The sequence below is a fragment of the Simochromis diagramma genome, unplaced genomic scaffold (genome assembly GCF_900408965.1).
Source record: "Simochromis diagramma unplaced genomic scaffold, fSimDia1.1 OVJJ01000816.1, whole genome shotgun sequence".
Taxonomy (NCBI): domain Eukaryota; kingdom Metazoa; phylum Chordata; class Actinopteri; order Cichliformes; family Cichlidae; genus Simochromis; species Simochromis diagramma.
The window spans coordinates 14,409,328-14,435,142 of NW_024386908.1; the positions used below are offsets into that span (position 1 = coordinate 14,409,328).

Below are 25,815 nucleotides of genomic sequence, written 5' to 3' on the forward strand. Positions count from 1 at the left end.
GATGTAAGGTAATTCCCTCGGGCAAAGTCTGGAGAAATGCAGACTTACGGAGAGTGGGCAGAAAGGGCTCAGAATGTCTGTGAAGGAGCCCTTGCGCGATTGACGATTTGACAGCGGGACAGCTGTAAGCCCCTGTGGTCTTAGCAGAACAGAACTATAAAGTCTGCGAGTGTGAAGTCTGGGATTGGGCAGCACACTCATTGCTACTGTGGTGCTTAATTTTCATACTGAAAAACTAAACTTCTGCTTTTTTCTTTTTTTTTTTTTTTGTTGAACTCTTATTTCTTTATTGTAGCTTTTCCTCTACAGACAATTATTCCCAGCTGACAGAATCCTGTCACAGTCCTGTTGCTCTTAGTGTTGGTTATTGAACTGTCAGGGTTTATTCAGCTGCTTCACTTAGACATGATGGGGGGGGGGGTCCTTATCAGATAAGGGGGGTAGACACATGCAAAATGTGATTTCTTACCCTGTTGGAGCATAACTGGGCCTGTAACAAAGTTTTTATGAGAGCTCATAAACATGAAAAAGGTGACGAGGGAAATTGCAGTGAAGTAAGTATCCAGAAAGCTGCATCTGAATGATTTATTAAAGCAGAAGTGAGATGTATTGCAAGAAAAATGTGGTAGTGATGCGTCTCAGGTATTAAAGGCATGTGTAATGAGAATTTGACCTTATGAGTATGTGTCTAAAAATGACTATAAAACTGAGAGATGGTATCGCTGTGGTTGCAATATAGGGTATTTGATAAGGAAATGTAACACAGCGCATGTTAAAGGAAACAAAAGTAAAGATTTGTATAATGCATGCATTTAAAGTAATATAAGCAAGTGTGTACAGTTGAGGGTAGTGGGGAAGTTATGTTGTTTACTTGACCGCAGTGATAGTCAAATAATGGTTGTCAGACTGATGGGAGCTTGTTAGAAAAGCTTAGTCTTGTTGGAGCAGTACACTACATCATTTGCTTATGTTTTTATTTAAAGAATCAGAATCAGAAAGGGTTTTATTGCCAAACGTTGAGCAGGTTTACAACATTAGGAAATTGCTGTGGTGCTTCAGTGCAAACATACTGTCATAAATTACGCTTAAATAGACATGAAAAAATAAAAATAAGAATAAGAATTAAAGTGCTACGTAGAAAGATATATACATGAGTGCAGGTGGTGATCAGTGCCAAACATGGAATGATGCAGTGAACACAGCGTAGGGTTATGTGTTAGTGGTGGGAACAGTCATACGGTTATTGTTCATGTGTCCAACAGCAGAGGGGAAGAAACTGTTCTTATGGCGAGAGGTTCTGGTGCGAATGGACCGGAGCCTCCTGCCTGAGGGGAGCAGGTCAAACAGACTGTGTCCAGGGTGAGAAGGGTCAGCTGAGATCCGAGCTGCACGCCCCAGTGTCCTGGAGGTGTACAGGTCCTGCAGAGATGGGAGTCTGCAGCCAATCACCTTCTTGGCAGAGCGCACAACACGCTGCAGTCTCTGTTAGTGGCTCCAGCGTACCACACGGTGATGGAGGAGGTGAGGATGGACTCGATGATTGCAGTGTAGAATTGCATCATCGTCCGTGTTGGCAGGTTGAATTTCTTCAGCTGCCTCAGGAAGTACATCCTCTGCTGGGCTTTCTTAATGATGGAGGTGATGGTGGGCTCCCACTTCAGGTCCTGGGTGATGGTGGTACCCAGGAAGCGGAATGAGTCCACAGAGGTGATGGGGGTGTCAGTCAGGATGATGGGGGGGAGTGGAGCTGTGTGCTTCCTGAAGTCCACAATAATCTCCACTGTCTTCTGGGCATTCAGCACCAGGTTGTTGTGGCTGCACCAAGACACCAGACGTTCAACCTCCCTCCTGTAGGCAGACTCATCCCCGTCCAAGATGAGTCCAATAACGGTGGTGTCATCTGCAAACTTGATTAGCTTGACAGACTGGTGGGTGGAGGTGCAGCAGTTGGTGTACAGGGAGAAGAGCAGAGGAGAAAGAACACAGCCCTGAGGGGAGCCGGTGCTGATGGTCCGGGAGTCCGAGACATTCTTTCCCAGCCTCACATGCTGCTTCCTGTCTGTCAGGAAGTCAGTGATCCACCGGCAGATGGGATCAGGCACATTCATCTGGGAAAGCTTGCCTTGGAGATGGTCTGGAAGGATGGTGTTGAAGGCAGAGCTGAAGTCCACAAACAGGATCCTGGCGTAGGTTCCTGGGGAGTCCAGATGCTGCAGGATGAAGTGTAGAGCCATGTTGATGGCGTCATCTACAGACCTGTTGGCTCTGTATGCAAACTGCAGGGGGTCCAGGAGGGGGGCCGTGAGGGTCTTGAGATAGGAGAGAACCAGGCGCTCAAATGACTTCATGACCACAGATGTCAGAGCCACGGGTCTGTAGTCATTTAGTCCAGTGATCCTAGGTTTCTTGGGGACAGGGATTATGGTAGAGGACTCGAAGCAGGCAGGCACATGACATGCCTGCAGTGAGGAGTTGAAAATGCCTGAAAACACTGGGGCCAGCTCGTTTGCACAGTGTCTGAGGGTGGCAGGAGACACACCGTCTGGGCCGGGAGCTTTTTGAGCATTCAGACTCTTAAACTGCTTCCTCACATCTGCTTCATGAATATGAAGAGTTGTGGTGGGAGGAGGTGGTGTGAAATCCTCTTTTGTGTGGGGTGAGGAGGGGGGTGTTGTAGGTGAAGTGTTTGAAGGTGGTGATGGCTCTATGGAGGGGGGAGAGGTGGGGGAATGAGTGTCCAAAGTGCCTCTATTGTTGGGGCCGTTGGAGGTGTGAAGGCTGCCTGATGGCTCGTCAAAATGGCAGTAAAAGTCGTTAAGGGTGTTGGCCAAGAGCAAGTCATCAGTGGAGTGGGGGGTTTTAGGCTTGTAGTTGGTGATATTCCTAAAACCTTTCCACACAGAGGCCGAGTCATTGTCTGAGATCTGCTGCTGCATCTTCTCAGAGTGCTGATGTTTAGCAATGTCCACTTCTTTAGTGAATCTGTACTTGGCCTCTCTGTAGCAGTCCCTGTCTCCGCTTCTGAACGCCTTTCTCTTTTCCAGCCACAGCTTTTTGAGTTTAGGAGTAAACCAGGGTTTGTCATTGTTATAACTCACCCTGGTGCGTGATGGCACAATGCTGTCCTCACAGAAGTGGATATAGGAGGTGACAGTGTCCGTAAACTCGTCCAAGCTGTTAGAAGCAGCCTTCATTGTGTCCCAGTCTGTAGACTCCAAACACGTGCGAAGCTCCTCCACAGCCTCGTTGCTCCACAGTTTTTTGGTCCTCACGACAGGTTTGGAGAGCTTCAGCCTCTGTCTGTACGCGGGGATTAGGTGGATCATGACGTGGTCAGAAAGTCCGAGTGAAGCGCGGGGCACCGCACGATAGGCCCCGCTGATCGTGCTGTAACAGTGGTCTAATGTCCTCTCCTCTCTGGTCGGGCATTTAATATACTGCTTGTATTTGGGAAGCTCATGGCTCAGATTGGCTTTGTTAAAGTCCCCAAGAGCAATGATGAGAGAGTCCGGGAACGTCCACTCCATGTGCAGTATCTGCTCCGCGAGTGCGCACTGAGCTGCCTGCACATCTGCATCTGGTGGGATGTAAACAGCGGCCAGGATGAATGAAGCAAACTCCCGCGGAGAATAAAACGGTTTGCAGTGAATAAAAAGGTATTCCAGAGAGGAAGAGCAGTGCTGAGCAATCACTGTTACATCTGTGCACCAGCCACTCTTAATGTAGAAGCAGACACCTCCACCTTTGGTCTTACCAGAGAGAGAGAGGCCTGCCGGTCCGCGCGCAGCAGATGAAAGCCCTCCAGCTTGAGCGCGCAGTCCGGGATGTCCTCGCAGAGCCACGACTCCGTAAAACATAAGACACAGGAGGAGGCAAAGACTTTGTTCATGCTTCTCATCAGGGCCAGCTCGTCTATCTTATTCCTGAGTGAGCGTACATTGGAAAGGAAGATCCCAGGAAGAGCAGTTCGCAGTCCGCGTCTCCTCAGACGCACGAGTGCGCCGGCTCGCTTACCTCTCTTTCGGCGTCTCACTTTCCTGATCAGAGTCTGCAGTAAATCTGCCGCAGATGCGACAAATATTGGAAGTAAATCCACAGGTGTTGTAGTCCTGTAGTTAAGAAGCTCTTCTCTGGTGTAAGAATATCCAGAGGAGTGCCCAGACACAGAAGTTATGCACAAAAACAAAACAGAAGTAACGCACTGAAGCACCAGGGCATCCATACGCGGTGCCATCTTGACAACTTTGCTCTATAAAAAGATCAGCAACATCCCATCCAATTGTTGCACATCTGTTGAATTAAGCCCATTATTCTTCCAAATTCCCAAATGGCTCGTGTCACACGTCACCTGCCTCTAGCTCATGCTTACACCTCTTTTACAAGCAGAGTAAATTAGTCAAATCTTTGTTAACAGCCTGTAATTGTCTTGGTTTACAAAGAGAGGAGAGAAACTCACAAAGGCATACAGAAAACACACGTTCGTCTTAAATGGCACCAAATGGTTTAGGCGTTTGTTTCTGAAGTGACGTCATTACCTGTCGTGCCTCACAACAAGACATCTTGGTTCATTTTTTTAAAACATTGATGCCGACAGACGCATCCCTCTAAAGCCTCTTATTTCGCCACTCCATTATTTTCACCGTTCGTGAACGTGAACTCTGAGGGTATCGCCTCACTTTTTATTTTGATTATAAATAATTTTTTTGGTGTATCCGCCAGCCAGCTTCCCATCTCTTTCACCTGGAATGGTCCATCTCTCAACAGGAGTCATCATGAATAGAAATGAAAATGGGGAATGGTATTGCATGGAGAATAGGTTGGCAGATGTAGGCTTTAAATAGAAGTGTTTTCTCTGTGTTCCACTCATTGTTTTTCTTCCTAAGCCATGTCAGTCACAGCTACCAGAGACCCAGAGGCCCCTGTCCTGCTGTGCTGCGCGGTAGGTAGGTAGATGGTACTCAGTTTGCTGTTTGTTGGGGGAAAAGCTGCTCCTATAGGCTGTAACTTGTGAATTCCACCCATGAATTCAACCACGGAGGTTGGCAAGCAATGAGTCACGAATGACAGCTGAAGACCGATTAATAACAGGCACTTCATTAGTCTTTCACTGAACGCTTTTCATTGCCATTTATTATAGATTTGATGTGTTTTGAGGGGTTATTGCACTCCCAAATCAACCTGTGTCATTCTAGCGATGAGCTAAAGCTGACAAAAAACATGAAACATGACTCAGCAGAAGCCTGAAGGTAGGGCCAGTAATGCTCTGCACTACTTTAGAACCTAAACAGGATATTTCTATTGTTAGCCTACCTGTTGTCATAACAAAATATCAAGTTACAGTCTACCTGAGTATTGCTGCTGACCCATAATCCTTTTACGGTCCAGCAGGCTAACATCACGAAGCAGTAATCCTCTCAAACTGGTTTCTTGAACGTGTCAATGAGTTCACTTAAATGGCCTCCATAGTCACCAGATCTCAATCAAACACCTTGGCATGCGGTGGAACCGGAGCATGCAACTGAGAAGTTTGCAGCAGCTGTGTGATGCTTTGTGTCCATATGGGCTAAAATCTTTGAGGAATGATTTCAGCACATTGTTCAATCTGTGCTATGAGGATTTAAGGCAAGTCTGAAGGTAAAACTAGCAAACTTAAAAAAAAAAATGGTCTGAGTGTATATACAGTCTGACAACATGTAGGGTTCTCATGACGTAGACAGGCCCAATTCTTCCATCTTGGACTATAGCTGGTGAAGATGTTCCCATAAGCCTCTACAGCCTGAACGAGCTTCTGCATAGCCGTGTCAGCTTTCCCCCTGCTTCTGGTTCTTGTTAGCATGGCTCCTCAGCTTGCAGTAGACCTCCAGAGCAAGAACATCCAGAATCTTGGACTGATGCAGTCCATGATTTTAAAGCTGGAAGGCCCAGAGCCTGAGCTGAACTTTTAAAAATAATAGTGCTAGGATTTTTCAGTAGTAAATTAGTCATGTTGTGGATTGTATGGATGGAAAAATGCAAGTACATTTCATAAATATACTTGGGCAGGCATCAATATAACAAGATCCCCTGCCTGTCCAAGTAAGCCGTATATCTGGGAAACTGTAACTATTCAGCGTAAATCATCTGTGCTTTTGCATTTCATCAACAAACATTGAAGAATGTGAAATTGCTCAATATGGATGGAATTACGTTCGGTATTGATATAGCTACACGCACAGCCAATAATCCATAGAAATGCCATCTCTGTGAATGCTTAAATTTTGTCTTGTGATAATTTCCCAACACAATAAAGGGCTCTAATAACAACAAACAAAACGAGGGGAACAAAATGAGTTGAAACAGATGGATACAGTTGTATGGTACACTGGGACCTCACAATGGGTCCCAGGGTTGTTTACCAGATGGTAGCCTTGTGTAGACTACTGTGCATGTGAGTGTGAGATATTGTGTGAGTCTGGTGGTGTTTCAGCAAAAATGATTCCATGAAGAAAAATATGAGCCTTTTTATTTTTTTTATTTATTTTGAAAAGCAGCCAGACGTGGTGAAAAATGCAGAATGATCCGGAGCTAACAAGACAAAGAAGGCAATTTATTTTCTGTAAAGCAGCCTAATCCCACTGCTAAATTTGATTTTTAAGAGACAGCAAGATGCTCTGTCTAAAATAATTGAATTGTGACCTGCTCTGAAGCTGCAGGGTGCGCTGGTTGCCAGAGGTACTTGTTATTTTTTTTTTTCTACGAGACATTATCTCCTTAATTAGGCTGTGATTTAGACTCAGAAATTCCTCTTCGACGAGCCAAACCTTTTAAAATGCCAAAAAGCGGACATTCTCAGGAGGAAATCTTTGCCTTCCAGACCATTCTTCACTAATGACAAGATCAAGACTCTAAGCAAATACCCCAGCCTCTCTGGCATCTTTTGGGGGGGACCACAGTTTTTGTGTGGTGCTTGATTGAATGCTAATTTATTCCTCTGTTTTGTAAGTGAAAGAATTTCCCTGTGGCGCAAGTATGAACTTTTTTTCACTAAAGAATTTTAAATTTTCTCTTTATCTGAAAGTGAAATGAGCATGGAAGGTGCTAATCGTACTTTTTAATCTAATAAATGTAGTTTTGGATTATTTTGGGGATAATTTTGGGTTTGGTTTTTGCATGATAACAGCACTCTAGGGCAGATGGATGCTGCCAAGAGACATTGTGGCAGCAAATGTACTTTTCAGCTGATCTTCTAGTGCATTCTTTTGAGAAGAAGTGCATATAAACGTTAGTTTCGGTGCTTTCTATCACAAGAAACCCAGGAAATACCTACAAAGTGTCTACTGAGGTTGTTTTTCTAATTTCCCAATCGTCAAAATCAATCAAACCAAAAATAGACTGGGGGGCAACAGAACTCACCCAGATACTCGGAGATAAATTTAGCTCAACATAATGCCTGCAAAATAACACCTGCACACACCTACTGACTGTTCAGCTACGCCAGACTTTTTCAGGACTGTGTTTTGGTCTTTCGCCTCTGTGACTCCATGACAGCAACAGCTGTGTTTGCCCGGAGATGTGACACAACCACAAACCTTTCTATAGCCAGGTGTGTTGTTCAGGTGTCGGTCGGGAAACCGGATGGTTAAGGACTGCCATCAGGTGCCCTCAGGCTGCTACTGCTCTCCAGCTGCCCAGCAGACACTCGGCAAACTGAGGGCTCAGCTGACTTGCTGCTTCTTCTCTTACTCTTCATAATCACTTGGCAAGCGCAGGCCATCTCAGGTGCAGTCTTCTGCACTGTGCAAGAACAGTTTCACAAAATATATTTACTACCTTACAGTACTTCTCCCTGAATATTGTTCCCACGCTGACTTTTTACTTGTTTCTCTGAAGTTTCAATAAAAACAGAGGGCGGCAGAAAGCAGGGCAGGTGAGCACTGTGCTGTGAAGTTAAAACATCCATGTCAAACTGGTTTGCATGATACACTTTCTGTGTAAGAGTACTTGAGCAGTCTTTGCACACTAAAGACTGTATATGAAAGATGGTTGTTGGCATTTGGTTTTGAAGTCTCAAATTCACCAATTATGCTGTCACCATCTTGGTTTTCTTGGAGGTAGAAGTGTACAAGATTGTGAAGAGCTAAAGTAAAATTCATTTGTGCATGCATGTTTAGCCCAGAGCAGGTGACTGCATACTATATACTTTTCTGTCTGTTGTTGTTGAAGAAGTTGAAGTTGAAACCACAAGATTAGGAAATGCATTCAGCATATTTGTTATGATAAGCTAGGGTAATGGTAATTCAGTGTGATCTTAGGTATAGCCTGCTCCCTGTTTATGCTAGATCAATCCCCACCTTTCTCATTATCGGATTAAATCAGAATAGATGCCAAATTTGAATGAAAAGTAATTTGAAATAAAGCCAAAGAAACAAGAACGTGTACTGCAGTAATCTGCAGCAGGATATGAAACCACCTTACTCTGGAATGCAAATACAGAAAATCAGGAAGCAATTATTCAGCCTGTTGTAATTTTACCCTGTTAAGACATTAATGTGCAAAAGTGCAATCCAAATTTAGCCGTGTGGAATTACTCTAATTTTGTTTTGCTATGCTTGTAAAGATGAGTCACGTGGTTAATAAGGAAATTCATTTTATACAAATCTGTTTGAGTCTCAAAACAAAGGCAAACGTTTGAAATTGTACATATAATTGCTTGTTAAGCCTTCTGAAACACGCTGCATAATTAGAGCTTTTTTTGGCTCATATAAAATAGACTTAGAAGTTGTTGTTGTTATTATAATGTTGAACTCTGAAAATGACTGTATTGTATATATGCTTGTGAAAAATGACTTTCTGCTATAGTGTCATCAGTGTGTGTGTGTGTGTGTGTGTGTGTGTGTGTGTGTGTGTGTGTGTGTGTGTAAAGCTGTATGCTCTTCAGTTGCTGCTAGCACTTCTGCAGCTTCCTGGATGTAGTGGATCTGGCTTAACTCCTGCACAGAATATCTGTGGTTCTTTTTGATAGGTCTATGAAACCTGGATAGTCCCAGAGTCGTTAGAGCTCTGAATAAGCCTGAGCCCTGAGCCAAGAAAACACCGCAGCGGTGGCCAAGAAACACGATGGCCGAGCAGAAAGGCAGCAAGGACTGAATGGCACTTGGCTCTCTGACTGCTTCGGTCATTACATAAACCCTGTGAACAGAGAGGCAGGACAGATTTCTGCTCTTCAAGTGTCAGTGCTCCACACCGGCACAGGGCATCCCTTTTCTTTGTGAGAAGTCCATCGCGAGAAGGGTCTGCTGACACAAAACCGCTCTGTCTGAAAGCGCCACTTGTTCATCTTCTGCCAAATGGATGAGCTCAATCTACGGCAGGTTGCAAAACATACCAATGTCTAGCTACTCGGGAGGCTTTATTGGTAAAACAGAAGAATGGCCAGGGATAGCAGATGTTAAACAAACCATTTGGCATTGTGTTACCTGCAATAGTAGAGAATGCTGTACATGTGAGGAGATAGCAGACATTCCACGGAGCACGTTGGTGGAGAATAAGAGGCTTTCAACTGCAGCTTGGGGTCAGGGGGTCACATTGTAGTCTTCTGATATAATGTCCACAAGATAAGCGGCTGTAAACTCTTAGCTCTATACAAGATATCCTTCCTATCTATCTATATCACAGGCAGAATGGCATATACACAGTATATTCTCACCACGGAAAGCTAGCTGTGTTTTCCGTATTTCTTAAAAGAGGTAAAATGGACTTTTATGCTTTCATATATACTCTTGCACATTTTTTTTTCTATTTATACTATCAAATAATGAGCTTAGTGTATGTGCAAGAAATGCCTGAGGGCTAGCAGGTGGGCTAAGCCCCGCCCACCTGCTGGTAGAATCTTTTGTTTGCAAAGTTCAGTTCGATTTTATTTATGCAGCTCCTAATCAAAACAACAGAAGCCTTAATGTGATTTATATTGTAAAGAGTCCACAGGATGAACTGAGGGTCTGCACCATCGCCAAGTATGAACTAAATGAGGATAATGCTGAACTGCCAATCATGCAAAGCTACTCTACTAGATCCAAGAAGAAAAGCATAGAGCTTGCAGTCACTGTAATGGGTCCCCTTAAAATCAGCATGCAACAGAGTCCCCGGCTGTAACTAATCCAGAGAAGTCGCAGCCTCTGGTGAGCACGTTATCCTGTTCTGTTGTAATATTTAAAGAGAAACTAAAAATCAACAGTCTGTGGAAGAACAAAATCCAGCTTGTTGGGTAAAAGGCTTAACTGCGCAATCAGAAAGCTGCAGGATGTTTGATGCCGTCTCAGTGCCCTCTTGTCCTCTGGCTCCTCTCTTCTTCCTTTGTATGTTTTTCAGCAGCTTATGTGGTTTTCCAGATCCCGCTTGTATTTGGACAACGGGACGTAAGATGGAAAACAACAGGGTAACGCTGAGGTTTTGCTCAACTATAAACGGTGAACGTGTTGGAACACCATTATCATGATTCAGCTTGGTACAAGTTTGCTGCGAAATTTCAAAAAAAAAAAAAAAAATTCAGGACAGGAAGGAAGGCCCACGGATGCCAGCACTGGGGCGAAAACAAGATTAGGGGTTAGACAAAACACAGGATCACTTCCCCCCGCAGTTTCGGCACTTCGAGCAGAAGGTACCCCATTATTACTGCTGGCCTGCAGGAACGGGATTCATTACTGGGAAACGGGACTCAGGAGAGGCTGCTGGGATAAACGCTGTAGCAGCCCTCACCACCAGCCTGCCCCCGCCATCTCGATCTGGCTTTTGTAACAAGCATCTCAGTCTGCGGTTGGGACATGCAGATGTTTAAACTATCTTACTGCACTTCAAGAAAAGCAGTTATTACTCAAAATCATGTATTGGGAGGATGAGTGTCTGTATGGGCTTGTCAGGATGGCTGAGTATTTGTTAGTCTGCGGGTTCTAAATAAAAGTGCTTATATTTCATTAAACATTGTAGACTTAAAGCTTTAGATGAACTGGCTCTTAAGACCAGTTTGACAGTTGCATCACTGCTGTACACTACAATAGATTCATTTGAGACACTTAAAATTTGTTTGAGCTGCGTCATTCACTACACTACGTTATGTGTTTTCATTTTTCTCTTGCCGGCTTGGTAATGCAGTTTAACTGCAGATCACTGTAAAAAGTCCCTACTCTGACAAAGTGAATGTAGGCTACAAGTTCACTGTGATGGATTACATAATTAAAGATTCAGCTTTCGGTGACTAGATGAAATAAAAACCACTTGACGGCTAAACTACAGAGCAAGTCAGCACAATTTTGCTAACATATGAGACCTGCTATGACGCATGTTTAATGTGGAGATATTTGCAAAGGATGGAAAAGAGCCGCCTCGTTATTCAAGAAGACAACAGCGAAAATGAATGATGAATACCTAATTTATGTACCGCTATTTTATTTTGGCGTACTGCGAGAATCCAGTCTTTATACTTTTCCTCTAATGTGGTGCTGGTCCTGAGAAAGGTCTGCTTTTGAAAACCAGCTGACATTTAATCAGGTTTGAGTACTGACCATTACTTAACATTAATAGCAGACGTTTGGGAAACATTGTGGAAGAAAGTCATGATGGATGAAAGCTGAGGGCTCCATCTTCTAATCACTGGTGAAATCTTTGCGGTTCCGACTTCGACCTAGCAATTTTGTGATGTTCTTTGTGTAGTTAGGATAACTAGTCATTGGCACCACATTGATGGAAAGGGGGAAACAATCTCTGCATATGCTGGCCTAAATAACTGCAAAGAGAACCAGTTGAACACACACATACTGCTGACCTGGCTCCTGAGCAGAGGTTTTGATTATAGTCTGGATACCACGCAGTGTTTGTCCTTCATATCAGCATTTTCAAGCACAGTCTGTCTGCCTGAAGGCCACGTGCATAACTGTGGGGCGTTCGAGTGTATTGGAAGATGCACAGACATCCGCATGTTTGTGTGTTCACCTTTGACTAAATGAAGTGGAAAGTATAGCATTCAGCCTGCTACAGGTTTTTCATCAGGGTTGGTGTTTCCACTGTACACCATCCACTCCCACAGAGCAGTTAACCTAGCAGAAAGACTGTAACCTTGATTGAAGCTCAAAAAGTGCACTTCTTTCAGCGCCTTCCTTTAGGGGTCACCACAGCAGATCATCCACCTCAATCAGCCTTTCGTCAGCATCGTCCTTCAACTTCATTTAGCGCCCTTTGACTGGACGTGATGAATGAGATGGTTTGGGCATGTGCAGAAGAGGGCAGAGTTTATATATAGCATGTTTTAAACGACCTCTGTTGACCAAAGTAATTTTGGACAAAAAAAATAATTTTTATTTAAAACTTCTGAGCCGAGATGTGGATCATCAATATGTTTGATACTAGAGAAAACCAAAAGAGCTGATTTGCTGAAGGTGCTCTTTAAGACGCATCTCCTTCCCTCTGATCCGGGTCAGGGTTGTTAATGAGGCAGAGGGCCTGTCTGAGCTTTAGTTTCCTGAGATAACAATGTTTATGCCTGGGAAGAAACAAAGAACAGGTATTGGTTAGGTTTCAGAATAAAAAAATAAAAAAAAAAAAAGCCCAAAAATAATAAATGCATGTAGCATGGACGCATGAAGCGGATTAGGTGCTTTAGAATATGATTGATACAGGAGTGAGAATTTTTAATTTTCTCTAATTGAGCAAATGTAACCAAAATTCAACTTTGGATAAATGGATCCAAAGAACAACTGTAATTACACAATTTCATGGCATTTGACAAGACTGGTTAATGTCAGCCATTAGCAACACCAAATAGTTTTGCACAGCCTGTCATACAATTTGTATTCCATTGACACAGAATGTCACTTGCTACATATAACTCCTAATTTCACCTTGATGTCATGCTTAGAATGAGCAGTTTAGAACTCATCCACAGCTGGATCTGAATTGATAATAACTGTTTTGTGCCAGAGTTTGACAGGTGAAACACGTCTGTTTTTCTCATTGATGCAGTGAGTCAGCTGGACTGATATTCAGCTGAGGAGGCTCATGTTGATAAAATCCTGCTAATCTGCTGTGCTGCTACTGTTAAAGCCTTCTGAGTTTTGCATGCAGAGGGGTTACTGTCGCAAACATTTTATGGTCAGCTGAGGGTCAGAGATGCAGCGTGAGAGTCGAGTAAGCCTGCTTAAACCAGGGGAAAACAAGTTATCTGTAGTCTTCCCTTGACCTCCCATGTGCTTCTCTCAATCCATGTTGAAGAGCTGCCTTTGAAGGCATTGTGCATTACGATAGGTTGTTACTTATGTAATGTAATGGGGAAAAATGTCTTACTAAAACATGTGGCACTGTGCGTAACATGCACACACACTATATCAACTTTACAGACTGGGGCTGAAATGATCAGCGTTAGCACCAGCAGCCTTCTTTTCCATCAGAAAGCAGTTAGACATCGTTCCAGCCGAGTGATTATAAGCCTTAAACTTTTTACTTTGTGCACCAGAGTACTGCAGAACTGAGCTTGTTAGTGCAGCTGTCGTGACGGGGCTACAGTGCTGTCGTAACAGCCTAGAACCAGCAGTTAACTGGCGCTATCTATTGTTTCAAATGGTAATAAGTAGTGTAACCAACTAGTATTTTGAGGTGTCAAATAGCAAATGAGATCATGTTTAATTGTCTGATGGACTAGTCATGAACATCACTAAGGAAAAAGTGTGAATCCAAATAGATTTGGACCAGGAATCTGTTTTTTTTCCAAGAGATTGGAAATTCAGATGCAAACTTATTGTCATGATGGGATTAAGCTTCACTTTTTTTCTTTATTTAATAGAGTGCGAGGTTTTAGGAAAGTAAAAAAATTGTACTGCTTCCTCGTTAATTTTGCTGTAAATTACCAGTAATTGCTTACTTTGGTAAAAGCAGTTCTCTCTTTGGCTGCTGTTACTGTTAGTGGCCGAGCACATGATTAGACTAACACTCTTTTACGTGCCTCCAGTCTAGTCCGGTGGGGTCCACTGTAACTCGCTCTGTAACAGCAGTTGCACAGCAGTAGTCTTCTGTTTGATAAACTCCAATTATTTGTTCACTCAGTTGTACAGTTCCATGGTTTTGTGTTGCCCACCAAGGATGGAAAATAAATACAATTCCTTTGGGGAACTGATGTGAACAGGTGAACTCTATATATGAAAACTTTTAACTCCCCATAATAAACCTGGTTTTAGTCTAACTGATGCTATTTTTAGGGCCAATAATAATATCAGGGTTTAAGATTAATGAAAATTAGAACCAGACTCTGCAATACAATTCTTTGGGACTAACATTTTAAATATTTATGCAAATGTATCCAATTTGACTGTGTGGCTTCTCTCTGCATGTCTACCACATGCATGGAGACACGGACATCTCTGCAATCGTGTTGTCTCTGGTTTCAGACTTCTCACTGAGTACCACATCACTGAGCCGCGGGCTGAGCAGGGGCCATGTGGTTGTTGGTGGAGGTCTGCGGTGTTGGAGTTTAACGTGCCATTTAAACAGTGACCCTCCTCCCCAAAACTGTAAATATTCCTCTATCCTCTCAACCCTGCCAGCGCATACTTAAAACGGACACGCGGCCAGTCTGTTTACAAGCCCGGTCAAAGTCGGTGCTCTGTTCCAACCTACTGTGGAGGTTATAGACAGGAGAACAACAAGTTTGGCCAACTTAAAAGCATGAATAGAGTTGTTTCCCACACATGTATTAAAGCTTTTGCAGATGGTCAGAGATCTTTGCCCAGACCTGCTGAGCCCAACTGGCCTGCCCTCAGGCCTTCATCTCAGGCTAACTCATCCCGAGGAAGCTGATGCTGCTCTCTCTCTCTCAGTAACAACAGCCGTGCCCCTGTTTGTTTGCAGAAAGTATTTTTTCTCTCTTTCTTTCATCTTCCTCTCCAGAACCCCCCGTGTAGAGGGAACTCATTTTGAGGTCTGGCGAAGTGCTGATTAAAATATTATATTCTCACTTGGAGTGAAAATGAGGGTCAAGACTCAGAATTCAAAGCTGAAGAGTGAAAGATTTTGCTCGATAAACAGACTGTTTTAAAGAAAGCAGCCCGGGGCTTTGAGGCCAATGAAAGCTTTTGATTCTTGGGAAAGTCATGTACGCTGTTTGACTCGACTCTGTCCCTAAACAACCCTATCTTAAAAAAAAAGGCCCCTCTTGTACAGTTTTTGAGACTTAGACCAAATCCAAAGGCATCTGATTTTGGAAAGGATAGATATAGCGGGACTGGGTTTGTGAACTGTGATGAATCATAAATGAAGTGGTGGTAGACCTTTTTTTTTAAAATGTACAGCTTTAGTGTTTTGAGAAGTGGTGCTTTTATGTGCCTTTTTATGTTCTTTCCTCTGTATAAATGTTGGTTATGTGTCGGCATGTGGAAATGTAACAAACCACAGAAGCAGAGCACCCAAATGCAATCCACCAAAAGAAACCAGGAGAGCAGCAAAAATCTGAAAAATAAACAAGACTTAATACACAAGAAAATACAAGGAAAAAATAAAATCAAGGAACATAGGGGATGGATGGAAAGGTAAGATTCTGGAAGAGCAAAGGTGATCTGGCCACTTGTGGTGGTACACTGGAAGCTGATTGGCTACTTGGACACGAGTGAGACAATTGGTATGGGCAGAAAGTAGTAAACACAATAGACGTAAGAAACAAGAAAAGGATATCAGATCATAACCCTAATAACAACTCAGCAAATACTTAAGAAACCAAAATCATGATTCATTTGATCTTGGACATATTCAAGCTTCAGTTGCTTGAGTTCTGGACGCACACATTCACCCTGTTTTCACACTAAAACCCCCACATTGGATATCTAGTGTCTTCTGCTTCTCAGCCTTTTTTCAGACATACCAGTAGCTGATTAAAGAAAACATTTGTTTGTTTTTTTTTGGTTGGAGGCCACAGGCAGCAACAGAAAATATTTTCTTTGGAGAATTAAATGTAATATTTTTCCTGGCGATGATACAGTCGTATTTTGGGGGGGATGTCAAATGATGTCTCACTCTTGCTCAGAGTTGGCATACCTCTGCCGCACCTAATGGCGACCTTGGCAAGTCGGTGGTGTCACATTAATCAGCCTGCAGCTCCGGGGCGGATGTCCTCTCTTTGATCTCTGCCATACCTGAGCGCAGTGCTGTGCCTGTCTGTGCCCGTTACCTGTGCTTGACTGGCAGTCTTGATTAAAAGACAGTGGGCATCGGTGTGCCAGTTTACCTCTTCCCTAATAGATCATCTTAATGAAGTCACTGTGCTGTGGCGAGTGGCAGGTGATTAATACACAGAAGTCATTAAGTCTGCTGTATACGAGCGTGCCTTTGCTGGAGCTGCCCTTTGCTTGTTTGGAGATAAATCTGAGGACTAAGTGGTCGAGCTGTTGGCAGTTTGACAGAATGTATGTTTAGACTGGATCTGCACAGAGTATGAGAAAGTGGAAGTAAAAGGGACAAGCTATCTCGTGCCAAAACAAAACGGTTAAAAGGTGAACATGCAGTGAAGCCAAAACGTGTAAAGGGGCCATCCTGTGATCCTGGGACCCTCCTATCCAGGCCCTCCTGCAGCTCAGACATGTTGTGGTGCAGTCTCCAAAAGTTGATTCTGTTCACCCGGACGTAGCGTTTTGTGCTACGTCTGGATGAACAGTTTGTTTCAGATCAAACTAATTTAAATATTAGACAAAGATAAGTAAAAACACAAAGTGAAGTTTCTTATTGAAGGTGTTTATTACTAAGGGGGGGAAAAAATCCAAACCAACATCGCCCTTTGTGGAATAGTGATTGAACCCAAACCTGATAACTGGTTGGTCCACCCTTTAGCAGCAACAACTCCAATCAAGTGTTTGTGATAACTCGCAAAAAGTCTCATTACAGCACTGTGGAGAAATTGTGGTTCACTCATCTTTGTAGACTTGTTGTAATTCAGCCACATTGGAAGGTTTTCGAGCACGAACCACCCTTTTTAAGGTCATGCCACAGCATCTCAATTGGATTCAGGTCAAGAATTTGACTAATCCACATATCTTTTCTTCCTCAATCAATGAAATCATCATTTAAAAACTGCTTCTTCTTTTTTTTTTTTTTTTTAAGATTTTCTTGGGTTATCTTTGTCTCAAGGTGTTTTTTATTGTAAAATAAAGACCCTACAATGCTACAGAGAACCCCCAACAATCAAACAACCCCCTTTAATTATGAACTTTGCGACAGTGGGAAGGAAGAACTCCCTTTTAACAGGAAGAAACCTCCAGCAGAACCAGGCTCAGGGAAGAACAGCCATGGGGGGCTAAGGGGAGGAAGACAGGACGAGTGACACACTGTACACATTTCTCCCTTGAATACAGATTGTGAGTTTGTACAGATTAAAGCACTGTATACGTTAGCATTGCCTCAGCAATGGTTGCCATGGAAGTCACTGCAGCTGTAGCTACCTCTGCTGAGCTGTTGCTGAGCAGCTTTTTGTGGACACTTGGTTTGAAACTTGAATCGTGTGTTCAACCAACTAAAATGATCTCAGTTTGAGGCTTTATGTTTTGTGCATTTTAAAATAAGACATTTATCTTAATATGTCTTAAGTAGATTAAGCAGGCTTCTGCTACTTCTGTTAGATTAAGCTCTCTCTTACTCTCAAGATCATGATGTGTTCACCCTATTTGGCATGTGAAAATTCAGTGTATAATAATGATTATAGACTTTAGCATACTATAGTTAAAATGGTTTTTTTGTTTTTTTTGTTTTTTTTATTGTTGTCTTTCATGTGGATGATTTGAAAGTAGCCACTTTAGTTTGGGAACCCATCACCTCTCCCATCACACAGCATCCCTTTGACCAACATTTAAAAGCTAAAGAGCAGGGAAGTAAAGCACACAGCCTGCTGTGCTGCAGACAAAGACTGTAGCCTTTGCATTGTTGCTGCCAGAGATGGAGCTTCAAAATACATAAGTGATCATTTTCCTCCCTGCGGAGAAACTTTCCAACCACAACACACATTCCAGTAGACCGTGAAGCTCTGCTCCAGATGTAGCTTCTTTTATTCTTCATGTGGAGAGTGACGGTCAGAGGCCTGGAGGCTGAAGCGGAGCAGGATATGTGCTTTTCTTAAGTAAACACGCCCTGACACTTGGTCCTGTTGTAAACAGGAAGCAGAGAGGATTCTGGAGAGATGTCCTCTAACACTCAAGTTTGTAATGATCTTTTTAATATCATCAGTGCACAAACTGATACCTCTGTTTACTGTATGTGCTTTGACTTTTGGTACATTTAAATTTTGGCTCAACATTTAATGATCTTAGAACATTCAGTGTATTTTTAATTAATCTTAATTAGGGTTTAGTATTGTGTAAAAAGTGCTTCTCCCGCAGATAATCGGTCCCAGCTGGGCAGCATTCACTCGACTCTCCAAAACTGTTTGGGGGAGGACACGTGTCTTTGCTCTTCACTTCTTAATTTCTTAACTTATTTAGATTATGTTATAAATGAACTTTAGCCTCAGTGAAGTGTGCACAAAATTGTCTGCAAAATGGTAAATGCACGCCAGATTATATCATTTGTATACAGAGAAATATAAAGTGTTTTTAAAATATGCAAAGAATAGGCCAACAGTGGCTGCTATAAGTGTGTCCTTGTATGTACAAACTTGTGGAGAGTGATGTGTTTCAGAGGGGGACTCTCGAGGCCCCTACAGTGGTGCTACAGAACATTGCATTACTTCTGTGACACTATTTGGGCTGAAGAAATTATGTGTAATGTTGAAATGCAAATACATTGCTCAAGGCATTCAGTCAATGCCCTGGACGCTCATCCTTCAGCACTTTCAGTGCTTTGCCCAGCTGGCCCAAGGTAAGAAACTGGCCAGAAAAATAAACACACTCTGATGATGTCAGGAGCAGAAACACCCCTTATATGGACTCACACAGATACCCTTTTCCTTTAGCTGAAATAAAAAGAAGCACAGCAATTTGGAATACTAGAGAGCAAAGTGGGCTCCATCTCTTTCCAAAACAAACTTTGAGATTCCCAACTCCACATTTTAGGAAAGTTTGTGCATAGCAGAGTGGTTAGTCATTGCGCAATCCACTCTGCGTTGACACAGACAGAACTCTGTTTTATGGCATTTTCCATATATCATTGCTCTTAATCTCCTAATTATGCCCCATCGTGGGATACCTCCATAGGTGTCTGTGTGGGAGATGATGAGAGCACCGGTGAGGTGGAGGAGAGTGCTAGCATTAAGCTCTGAGTGAGACTCAAAAGGAACTGGCATTTCCCCCAAGGACAACTGATAAACCGTTTGGCAGGAAAAGCCTTGCAAATGACTGCATTCCTCTTTAACCTTGTAAGGCTATTTTTACCGATGAAGGGTCTGCTGGGCAGCCATCTTTTGTTCACCCTGCGGTGTAAAACGGGAAAGCCTGGTTTGCATTGTCCCCTCTGGGAGTTTGGCCCCCGTTCTGTCTTGTGTCACGATCCGGCCGTCAGTGTTGAGATGTGTTTGTCCAATGTATCTCCGCCGCTCCTGACAGATGAACCCAGTAACTCTGTCGTACTACATCAAGTTTGGGCTGTGCAGATATTTTAAGATAAAAATAAAAAATTAAGATTATCAGAAGTAAAGTTGGTTTTCCGAGACTATTCGAAAGCTCTCTGCTTTGATTATGAAAGCTGCTAGCCTCTGTCAAAGGGATGTTTGCACTCCGTATGTTTATATTGTGTCTTTTATTGTGTTTTCAAGGGACATTCCACTGGTCAAAAATCCCCCCTGACTTGTCCTCAAGAGGTGAAAGGCCGAGTGCAGACTGTTTTCCTGTTGCCGTACTAGAGTCCATCTGGCATTAGGGTAGTGTTTGAGCTGTAGCTCCTGGGGGATTCCTGGAAGTGAATGTGACCATGTCTGAAGAGGATTAAGAGGAGACCCTGGTTGTGTTGAGCCAGAGGTCAATATTGCTGTTACTGTGGGAATGACCTTGCTTGTCACCACGCATCTGTCAGTGCACTCAAATGCTATAAAATGAGGAAGTTACTGTTGGATTTGTCTGGGGGACTGACTCTAGCAACCCGTTAAGCACTGGAGGGTGGGGTTGGTTTGATTGTACACTTATCTTGAAGAGTAAACAAAGTTTCAGATGAGAATAAAGAATTCATAGAAGCAGATTGTATAAAAAAGTAACAAGCTGAGCATATTTTTATACAAAATAATAAAAAGTCAGACAGAATCTGTCCCAAAGCCTTTTTCACAGAGGAATTCTTGACATTATTGTGATAATTAGGTCAGTGCATTGTCTGAACTTTTCAGTTTGCACATGCTGCACACAGCTGGAAATGGTTCACTTCAAACTACTGGATTAATGTGAGGGAGCTTCTGTTGTGCAACAAGCAGAGGCAGGACAAAAGACGCCCACCTGCTACTAGTGAATGCACCAGTTGTGAAGTTCTGGTCTGATACCTACACCTGTGGCTAACAGTTGATGCTGACACCAATAATTGACTCTCTGCTTATGTTTGTCCCCAATTTTGCTTCAGAAAAAACAAGTAAACCTGTAAATGCCATTTTATTTGCTGACACACAGCAAATAATGTGAGTCGACAAGGCCAACATCAGGAGGCTGTCCTGCGGTGTGTCACTCAGCATTTTGTTTTTGGACAAGTTAAGGCCTGATTTGGCTTTATAGGAGATTTGTTCTCACATGCATCTCTCTTGGGTGAATATTTAGTGTGGTGAACACTTGAAGCTGTTGTTTTTGTCTCTCACTGTTAAGATGCTTAGATAAAACAATATATTTATCTTCTGTATACAGTAAAAAAAAAAAAACATACCTTGGCTTAGAGAAGAGGTTTGGCTGCTGACAAGCTGCCTGTTGAAAACACAAATGCACAAATGATTCCTCAACCCTCATGTGATATACGGTTATGCAACCAACAAGGAAGTTGTTTATATGATGCAAATTTGGTAAAATGGGACCAATGTTAGATCTGTGCGCATGAAGTTTCCTTTATTTACCAACCTTGACACAGATGGCGCATGTAAACATAGTTTGTGTCCACTTCACTTCCTAATTTCGTCTGTCATCACCTTATCACAGAGCCTGGATGAGCTGGATGATGATGATGGCGGAGAGAAGGACAGGAGGGAGGAGGAGGAGCTGGTTCAGGCCAACACGTTTCAGAATGAGTCGATGACAGCTGACCCTGCCACTGGCTACTTACTGGTAAGAAGTGACATGACATAAAAAGGAGTGTTGTTTTTTTTATTTTGCAAATCAGCCTCAGCACAGGATGTCCACAGAGTACAGCCAGCATTTTTTCTGCTTGTTATGTCTTTGAGCAGAGTATCTTACATATTGTAACATCAGTGCGGCCAAACGGAGACACTCAGAGCTCAGGGAGGCACGGGGAATGCTTAGTTTGTGCAAAAAAGCTGCAAAACACAAAGGTGTCTTGGTGTTTCATCATCAATGGAAAAAGAGGTTAAAGGCAAAATGTAACAAACAAAGCAGCTGGTGCAACAGTTCCTCATAAGTCTGGGTTTTTTAGTGGTCTAATTAGCTTCTTTTTTTCTTTTTCTTTTCTTTTTTTTTTAAACACTGAGATGCAAGGTGTAATCAGAAAGTTCTTTTTTTTTTTTTTTTGGAAATCAGTCCCCTCTTTATTGTGCTCCTGCTGTTTTCTCTGTGGAAGTCCTGTTCAGACCAGTTGCACTTGGACTTTAGAGAGACAAACATCTTCTGTGTCAAACCAGCCTGACTTTCAGGTCAGGGAGCACTGTAATGAGAACTGGGCCTCCCAGAAAATCAATGAATTTTCAGCAGAAGAGCTCACAGTCCTGCTGTTAACACCCTGCAACACTAGAGGAAGGAAGAACTGTCACAAACAGTTTAGACCACAGTCTTTGCTTAAAACTTGCTCTTCCCAGTAGCTGTGCCTCCCTGACGGTTTGTTTTCCTCTGAAATAAGTTAGAGGCGTTGGATTGAAACACCGGAGCAGATCCAGCACACATCACTGAAGTTCAAGTGGTTAAAAGTGTACCACCCAGGAAGTGGTACAGCGCTGACCAAGACGATGACTTACATGGCCAAGTTAAATCTGTGAGATTTTTGGTTAGTATGGCTGGAATCCTTCCTAATCGTGCACCTTTTTACTTTTCCATTTGCGCAAAATTAAATATCTTTGAGTGTCCAGGGAAAAAATAGCAGTGTATAGACTTTATCTTGGCCTGTGAATACTTGTAGAGCGCTATTTTATAGACTAAACAAAAATAAAAGATAACTGATAATGATTAGCTTTTGTCCTGAACGTGAGTGGAAACGCAACAGGATCATCACATCCCGCCACCGCTTAGCGTTAGCATAGTGGAGCTCGGGCCAACAAAGTGAAGGGCCACATTCATCAAATTTCAGAATCTGGTTTGTGTAGAAGACGTCTGGTTCTTGAGAGTGTGAACCTGACACTGTTGATGTCTACAAACTGAATCTTTTAATCTTGGCAAGTGAATCTGTGTTTATTTAATAGAAGTGAGCTCTTGCAGAGGCTGTCTGGTCTTTGTCTAAGTCCAGCAGGTGTTCTGTACAACGAGGATGTAAATGAACGAGTAAAAACAGAGCCTTAATAAATAATGGCACATTGGTAATTTGAGTTCTCTTTCACCAGAACAGTAGTTCATATTCCAGTGTATGTAATTTCAAACTCTCTTCTAATGGACATGCATTGATTTTCAATATAACCTCGAGTGCAGAGAGGATATGAGAGCATCCAGCTGTGTACCGACGACTCAGACATCCTGTACGAAAATCATCTGACTGACATGATAATCGGCTTTTGAACGAAATAAAAAATAAATAGGAATATCTAATGGCTCTGCCGCTGTGTGACAGCTCGTGTGGATGTAGCGAGGAGACGCATTCCAGATGGATTGGCTGTTATGCATCAGCAGGCTTATTTTGTTTTGGGCTGGAACTGTCTGAGGCTATTTACGCGAAGCAAAGGCTTGTGCATGAAATATGTACACAAACAACCACACTAACAGGAAGACTGTGACAGCACCTGCTGAGATGTGGCCTCAATAAAAAAAAAATAAAAAGGATTCGACTGTTTACATAAAGTGTTCTACATGTAAACAAACAGCAGGGAGTTCAGTAGAATCAGCTCTTTGCCACGCATCCAGTTTTGTAGAGGGGAGGACCCTCGGTTTATAATTTGGAGCAGAATATGCCCGATCATGCATGGGCTGAATCTAATCTCACCATCTCCGTATTAGCTCTAACTCAGAGCAGATGTGGCTATGCAGGAACTAACCATTAGATGTCTCACTGTCACTCATCTAAAATTGATATTTCTATTCTCATGGGGCTCCGGTGCCAGCTTGTTCAGAAGAAGTCAGACTTGGAGGAAAAACAACAGGAGGGATACAATTCGATCAGCAGATTTACAGCAGAGCTGTCAGTTAGACATCTGCAAAGATGGAGCATGTTTTAAAAAAAAAAAATAGTGCCGTTCCCCTTGGGCGCCATTTATCAAATTCTGTGTCAGCTCCATGATGATATACAACATCAGGCCAGGCCTCTTAGCTTGTTTCAAGATATGTGGACAAAAAGTTTTGAAAAGAAGCTCCGTTCACCTTCTGTTCAGAGCTGTTTTGCTGCTAACTGCCTTCCCAGGTCTCAGAGCATTTTCCAACCAAAACAAGCTGTATTTCTTTGCTGCTCGAGATGCTCAGATGTTTCAAATTCAGAAATGCCTCTGTTTATAAAAGGGACCCATGATGCATTTAAATTAGTCTGAGATGTGTTCACTGTGTGTGCATTAGAGCTCAGACCCACACGGTTCTTCTCCTGCACATGTATCTGATAAGTATGATAATCAGAGAGACCCAGTGCAGGCAAGTGCTCCTTGTTATCAGGGCTTACCTCCCTCTGGTATGCAGGTCCTACAAGGAAACCTGTTCTAGTGATCTAGCAGCCCAGAACCACGTGGAACATTCCTCTGGATCCTCTGCTTTTATTAAGGAGCCAGGTCCACGGCAGACAAGTTCAGCTTTCTCTCACTTTTACCTGGAGAAAGCATATCCCCGGCAATCTCCATCCAGCACTCTTTAAGGAGCCACATTTGCATTTTTCATTATCACCTTTCAACACCAAGAAGCAGTGCTGATGCAGAGCATCATGTCTGAGCAGCAGGGAAGTGTTCACAACCTGTCACATGGCGTTTCCAGCAGGAGCTGTGTTAGCAGCAAAGTGCAATTCACTGTAGAGCCTAAAATAGTATTTGATAACATTCACACCTTTGTTTGTTCAAGATTATGGCTATATGGGCCAACCACCAGTGCTTATCTCTGACAGGCAAGCTCCCAGCAACAACTATGGGGGAGTTAAATTTGAAAGATCCTTAAATTTAACTTCTAATTCAGGCACTTTAGGGGGTAAGAAAAGGTCTTTTAGGAATCTGAAAGGGAGGACAAGAGGTTAACATGACTTTCTGCTACTGTTTACAGCGCTGCTTATAGGTTAGCCTTGTTTTCATCTCCAGCCTTCGATTTATGTTCCAGGTTGGCATTTTGACATCTATTTCTTCAGCTGGCATCAAAGACCCAGACAGCCAGGTGTGGTTAGCATCTTAATAAAATGTGTGAGAGGACTGCAAAACAGCTTGAGTATAACAATAGAGCGGTAAGATTAAAAAATGTTAGCTTGTAATTGCAGCCAGAACCTGCAAATATCTCAACACATTGAGTACTTGCTGCTGTTTACTCAGGATCCCTTAAAATGCCAATCATGCATCTTATTTGAGCATCTCTCTCCCTCTCTCTCTCTGTCTGTCAGATTTATTGAATGCCCCAAGTAAAATTGTGATTTTTATCAGCTTTGTGCAGAGAAACCGACTGAGCCCTGCGCTGTTTGGCGACTGGCTGGAATGCCAGAGATCAGCTTTTCATGGGCAGAGATGCTGATCCTTGAGAAATGTTCTCATTTTCTTTTTTTTCTTTTTTCTTTTCAATTTAATGAGCTGCCAAAACATAAATCTGTGACCACAGCAGCTCATAAATGTCCAAACCAAGACTTTTGAATGCGTTTCATCACAAATTCCAACTGGTGTTGAGTGTTGTGGAGAAGGAGCAGGTTACAAAAGCACAGAAATAAGTAGAGTGCTCGATTTTAGTGATAAAATGCTCATTTCTACTGTAGATGTTTTGTCTCTGTGTATTCTTGGTAAGCGCTGCGATGTGGGTTGTAGGAGCTGACGCTGGTGCTTGAACATTCTAAACAAAGTTACACAGGCTTGTGTTGTGCGCAGTGAAGTAGTTGTACATCTACACTGTCTTGCAGACTCGTATCCCAAGCAGGTGGTTCACAATGCTCGGTGTGGTTGCGGTAAAGTCAAAGACAATTGCAAAAGTGCAAAGAAAAGCTGTGATATAACTCTAAACTGCTGACCATTAACTGTTAGAAATGCCTGAATTCAACTGAACAGACAGGCCGGTTGTCATCGATACAGTCCAGCTTTCTGCATCAAGATTACACCAATATTAGTTTCAAATACTGCATCAGTGCAGAAATACTATACATGATTAAAGTTTAATTTTAAAAGCAACCCTTTATTCCAACATCACAGAGTAAAACTTACCAACAGTATTAAAGGTCCTGGAGTCGTGTTATTGTAATGTACTGTTATTTTAATCTGATCATCTCCCGCACTGCTGTGATTACTCATTAAATATTCATATTCTTGTAGATAATTAATGGTGACATTTAAATTGAATATGTTTACCAAACTTGTTGATCATCCACCAAAAAGACGGAAGATATTTATTT

At 42.7% G+C, this 25,815-nt stretch overlaps 1 protein-coding gene across 3 annotated transcripts in view; it reads left to right on the top strand.

Moving 5' to 3' along the window:
* pawr (PRKC, apoptosis, WT1, regulator) overlaps positions 1-25,815 on the top strand; it is a 71,579-nt gene that overhangs the window by 26,833 nt on the left and 18,931 nt on the right. For all 3 annotated transcript variants that reach the window (XM_040035629.1, XM_040035627.1, XM_040035628.1), the window contains exon 3: positions 21,093-21,218. In XM_040035629.1, the coding sequence (XP_039891563.1) occupies positions 21,093-21,218 (126 nt within the window). The remainder of the gene's footprint in view (positions 1-21,092; positions 21,219-25,815) is intronic.